Source organism: Helicoverpa zea, chromosome 12 (genome assembly GCF_022581195.2).
Source record: "Helicoverpa zea isolate HzStark_Cry1AcR chromosome 12, ilHelZeax1.1, whole genome shotgun sequence".
In the NCBI taxonomy this organism is placed as follows: Eukaryota; Metazoa; Arthropoda; class Insecta; order Lepidoptera; family Noctuidae; genus Helicoverpa; species Helicoverpa zea.
In genome coordinates, this window is record NC_061463.1 from 6,684,489 (window position 1) to 6,690,488 (window position 6,000).

The window sequence follows — 6,000 nt, forward strand, 5'->3', positions numbered from 1 at the left end:
TGTAGTGTAATTATAAATTCTATAATGAAAAACCAAAGAATAAATTTACTGCATTTTATTACGATTCCAAACATGGCACAAGTTTCCAACTCTTGAGAGCTAGATTTTTGCTCCAATCTGTCATTCCGAATGTTCTTATTGCTATTTAATAATAAATACAGGGAAGATGTTGACTGTTGCACTATCCGGAATAGGCCTGGCTGTTGCGGCTGTTGCGGCTGATGCTGGCTGATCACCAGCCGTGCGCGTAGGCGGGAGCGGCTACCAGCGGCGCGTGAGCAGCCACGATGGGCGCGTGGGCTGCTACCAGTGCGGGGGATGCCAGCTGGAATATAGGAAGATAGCCGTTATTGTTTCATTGAATTTAGGAAAAAATATTATACCTAAAACTATTCTATAGGTATTTTAGATAGAAAAAGTATCATTATTAAAAACATTTTTAGTAACTTTTATATGGTGTTAAAAAACGCCTCCTGTTCGCTGCCCAATGGGAGTGTAGTCAATAAGCTGTCAGCATTGCATAATGGGAAAATAGATTGAATGGGCACACTGTAATGTAGATCAAACATTTTGAGGATCAAATAGTGGCAACAGACAACATGATCTGAGTTCTTTAGTTAGTTTTAAAGGCGTTAAAAAATAGAGACTTAGTTTCGTCATGATTTTTCCAGAAATGTGAATAAATGCATGAGATTAATAAATTGATCTGCAAAAACAAATTTTTAACGTTAAAGCTTTATTGTGTTTCACGGAATAGTTAAAAAACTTTTCAGGTTAAAAGACATCAACGCGCAAAAAATTAACAATGTGAAGTGTTTTCATTCAAGACTTTTTGTCCAGCATTTTTAAAGAACGACATTCCAAAAGAGGTGCATATTGATTGTAGAAGCCCTTAATATAGCTCTCTCTTGACCAACATACAAATAGAAGACTATGAAGGCTTTATTCGAAATACTTTTATGGTGAGAACGAATTAAAAGAAAAAGAAAAAAAAAAGAAATGAAAAACATACCTTAACAGTGTTAGCATAAGAAGTGGCGACAGGTACGGCGGTCTTAACAATAGCGGGGGCGCTGTAGATGGGGGCGCTAACTACGCCATGTCCCCAACCGGCAGCGATGGGAGCCGCGGCGATGGGAGCAGCGTAGCCTCCGATGTAGCCGGGGGCGGCGGCGGCTACGGCCAGAAGAGCGGAGAAGATAACCTGAAATGTATGGTAGGGAGATATTAATTTAAATATTAAGTTGATTTAAATATTATGAGGGTCTAGCGACTTCTTCTTGGAGAGTAAGCTGTAGATTTAATTGCCTTTGTCATGGCCTTAATGTTAGACTTCTCAAATCAGGAAGTAGTAGGTTTCTATTTAAAAATGTTTATTTACAACAAACTATATACAGACTTATTTACAACTAAAAAAAACATTATGATTGGAAGTGATTTTTTGTAGGTATCGATTAAATGATAACCCACTCAGTAATCCTTTCATCTTTTCTTTATATTCAAACTATACAAATAACCTAAAGTTGCGGAAAGAACTAGTCTTTGTTCTTTTTAGTACAAATTATTCACAAACAAATATTTCCCCTAGCAGCCTCACAACAACATTATTACGTTTTATTAAAACCAAAACAGAACACAATTAGTACCACAATAATAGATTACGTTACTCCCACAATAAAACAATTGCTATAGAACAAAAATGTATTGTAAGCTCGTATAATATCGCGACAGATAGTTGAATTTCCTTTGAGCAGTTGTCAAAGAGTAGGTAGGCACAGAAGCCGTGAATAGGCACAAAAGAGATCACGTGGCAAGACGTAATGATGCCTATTGTCCGATCTATTGTGGGAAGCCGCACGCGCCTCCCGTATGCTTAACACAAACAAACACTCGATTATAATATTCTTATATAACTGATTTTCTTTTGTTAGCCCTGTTTTGACGGAACGAGTAAGTATGTAATTTGATTTTCTGCGGTAACTTTGTGTTTATAACTATTTGTAAGAAAATGAAGGTGAATGATAAATCTTCCGATTTACGCAAAAAACCTAAATCTGTTGAAATAACATACGTAAATCTTCACATTACTTAGTCCCCCATTGAATTTTTGTCCCGTAGAATTAATATTATTCACTACATTTCCTCAAGGCGCATTGTCAATTTCAGTCATGAGAATCCAATTTGCCTCCCTAGTCTTTGCTGTCTAACATACATTTAGAAAGTACATACAACTTAAACAAATTACATTAGTACTTGCGTCATCTGGAATCAAACTCACACCGATATATGAGAGGAACCTGCATTAAACCCTAGGCCACCACAACTTAAGGTATACAGCTTATACTGGCAATGACATAATGATTACCTCATATTTATCATAGTATCATTTAAGATGTTCTAAATAGCACAAATGAATAGATCTCGCGAGTACATCAGTTAACGCGCAAAGGGCGTGAGTAGGAGGTCGTCGATAACTAAACTAGATCACAAGTCATATCTAGACGCCTCGTTATAATTACTTTACCATTGACGGCTGGTTCTTGACATGGATTCTTTGTTTTATGAGTAATACATCCTACGATGAATTAATGACAGATGGAGGAATTATCTATACTAATATATTAAAAAGAATCCAACTTTTTGTTTGTTTTTGAAGGCTCCAAAACAAAAAAAAGTATGCACTATTGGAGAACTTAATTTATACCTGAGAAGTACCTATAGGATACATTGTATCCGAGAACGCGTAGCAGTTTCTACGGGACACAAATGAACCCGCTTGAAAACATCCATCCAGTCATAAATTGAACCATATTCACAAGAAAGCCAATTAAATAAGATCAAATCTTCACGAAATAAGAAATCTATAGTAATATCATAAAACTTAAGAGTCAAAATCGTGTTTGTTAATCCATTTATAGAGAAAGACTATGGGCTACTTTTTACCCGTGGGTTAAGGGATGTTCCCATGGGATGCGAGTGAAAGCGCTGGTGGAAACTGGTGGAACAATAATAATTTAAGCAAAAGGTCACACTGCTTTAATAATTCAGAAGGTAACGGAGGATTTTGCATAATTTTACTAAAATAATTACACAAAATGTACAAAGAACAGGAAATAGTTTACACAAAGGTTGTTGCTAATTGTTTTATCCGTACAAAATCTTTCCGAATTGATTTCAATGAAAATGAAATGATTCGCACGATTAATTCGTGCGTTCGGAATTCGATAAATCAATTATATATATGTATGTATATTTATTTGCAAAGTTATGAGAAATTACGACTACACACAAAATAAAATCATATTGTAAAAAGCCTTCGACAGAAATGATTAACTGATTCAATGGATTTACTCAGACAACATTTATGTTTTTTTAATAATATGCAAATTGCATATCGCATAAAGCAAATAAACTTAAGAACTAGTAAGGTTAAGAAGTTTTAGAACACTTCGGCGTGCACCAGATACCTATTATTATATTCTCTTCTATTATACCTATTCGATTATAATAATTATCGATAGTCCGGATACCTCCAATTTAATCGAATTACGTCATTGTTATCGGAGCAATCATAACTAAATCATATTTAATGATATATTCCGCTCTCGATAAACGAATTTCAACTGGTCCAGGTGTTAATAAAAAGTAAGACATATTACTTTTAATCTATTGAAAATAAAAATAAAGATAATAATTTAATCCATTATTTTTTGCGAACAGACACTAAGCTATAAAAATCTATCCAAGTTTATGGTCCAAATAAATTCTTTCACGGTCGTTTTATAATGAACATTGACATAATATTATATTGGGCGGAGTTGTTTGCACTGATTAACGATTTGGTACATAAAAAGCGTGGCGCTCAAGTACCGGGTGGCAACTGTCCCGACCTCGGTGGGTCGTTGCCGCTGCAGAGAATGTCAATGCAGAAAAAATTAAACTAAAAATATAGGTAGCAATGATTCATGGAAACTTGTCGCCTTTAGAGGACAATTGGAGTACACAGAAGCACCTTTGTCCGACTAGGAAGCATGTTTACGTATTGTAAGTAGGCATGTTTTAGTTTGAAACTTGAGAGTCACAATGATTTTTATTTTGTTAGTAAAACAAATGAAATAAGGGTAAAGAGAGAACATCTGTACTTATAACGAAATTGTTCCGTTACTAAAGAGGTAAGAGCGCTTATATCGTCTACAAGAAGGTCTTACATTCAAGATATTTTCTGTCTATTAAAAGTAAAAGTCTTCAATGCAAGGGATGGTGTTTATTTGACATGCAAGTAAAAAGCCAAATCTTACCAGCTTGTACATTTTGAAGGGATGGGGGTTCCTTAGAAGTGATGAAGGAGGATGTAGGAGCGAATGTGACTAAGGGCCCGATAACTGTAGCTTATATACCTCATAGACACATGGCTCGGCCAAATCCGTCTAACCCTACCCATAGCCTGGGCCTAGGTCACTCGTTACCGACAACACAAACGTACAGACAGCAAAAAGGTTCAATATTTTTCCAACACCCCAAAATTTATTTACGTAAACCTATTCAACCAAATTAGCGACACATTGCGAAAGTTTATTGTTTCAAATTCTAGTGCCTAAATATTTGGGCATAATATAAGCTAGAACGCCAATTTCGTAACGGCCCTTTCAAGTCGACATAGTGGGCAGTTAACTTCCAGTCTGGTTTGATTATTCACATTGAAATGTTATTTGTAATATTGGCGAAATATTACGTCATTGTTTGATACCACGTATTTGACTAAACAAAGAATTGGTAACTCAATAGGAAACACTATCTGGAGCTTACGAAATGAAAAAGGATACCAGTTTGGCAGTTACCACGTTTCCTTAGCTATCAATAATACCTACAAGTTGTCCAATAAAGTCTGGTATTTATTTTCAAATTGTGTAAGAGTAATAAATTCTATCAAAGTATCATTGTCAGTTTATTGGCGGTTACTTGAAATGATATTGTCGGTTTAATAGAATTCAAAAGACTAATAGTGATTTACAATGTTAATAAAGTTTTGTGGCTACACAATTACATGTGTGTTTTTAAATCCCACCCAAAACAAAAATGTGAAAGACTGCCAAGTTCGATAATATGGGAATGCTTCGCCTATAAAAGAAGTGAGATCTGAATAAGTACCAAGTTCCATTCACATACCTCAGTTAAAAATAGTTACTTTTTTAATGATGTTACTTGGCAAGTTTTCATACACCTTGTTATAAACCTACTAAACGCAATGAATCAAGTATTTAATTTTCTATTAAAACTTGCCAAGTAATCATCATTAAAAAGTAACTATTTTTAACTGAGGTATGTGAATGGAACTTGGTACTTATTCAGATCTCACTTCTTTTATAGGCGAAGCATTCCCATATTATCGAACTTGGCAGTCTTTCACATTTTTGTTTTGGGTGGGATTTCATTTATTTTTGTAAGGTTGTTTATTTTATTTTTTTCTTATGATGAAGTTAGTTAAAGAAATGTCTCATTTATACTATTTTTTAGATTTTTTAATATGCACTATGTTTCTTACAAAGAAATGAACTAGATTAACTAAATGGACTAGATTTACCAACTGACTGACATGACATGTTATCATATATTATGTTCGTGGATCAAAGTTACACATTCGTTATTTTCGAAAGTAATTCACACTTGGCCGTTTTCAGATTTTTACTTTACTTTGACTAAATACAAACCTTTGTACCATTCGAAGATATATTATATAAATATAGATAAATTTAGTTCGTTTTAGTTCCTTAGGGGAATAAATTTACACCGGGTATAAAACACCTTCATTATTTTGAAACCGACTCACACTTGGCCATTTTCAGATTTTTCCCTTTAACTTAACATAAAGACCTACCTCCATGCCAAATTTCAAGTCAATACGACCATTGGAAGTGGTCTAGGTTTTTGATGAGTGAGTCAGTGAATAAGTGAATAAGTGTATAGTAAAAATAGCGATTTTCTGACGTCAATATCTCAAGA

General features: G+C 34.5%; 1 protein-coding gene across 1 annotated transcript; it reads right to left on the reverse strand.

Annotated features, from left to right (window-relative positions):
- Positions 1-40: 40 nt before the first annotated feature.
- LOC124635401 (cuticle protein 70, isoforms A and B-like) lies at positions 41-4,360 on the reverse strand. Its single transcript, XM_047171285.1, has 3 exons — positions 4,299-4,360; positions 1,013-1,204; positions 41-325 (listed from the first exon to the last, which is right to left on the reverse strand). The coding sequence occupies exons 1-3, from the start codon at positions 4,308-4,310 to the stop codon at positions 233-235; spliced, it is 297 nt and encodes a 98-aa protein (XP_047027241.1). The 5' UTR covers positions 4,311-4,360; the 3' UTR covers positions 41-232.
- Positions 4,361-6,000: the final 1,640 nt, after the last annotated feature.

Excerpts from the sequence above, each read along its gene's own strand:
- LOC124635401 (XM_047171285.1), bottom strand. Across the intron at positions 326-1,012 it reads CTTATGCTAACACTGTTAAG|CTGGCATCCCCCGCACTGGT; the intron begins GTATGTTTTTCA and ends CCTATATTCCAG.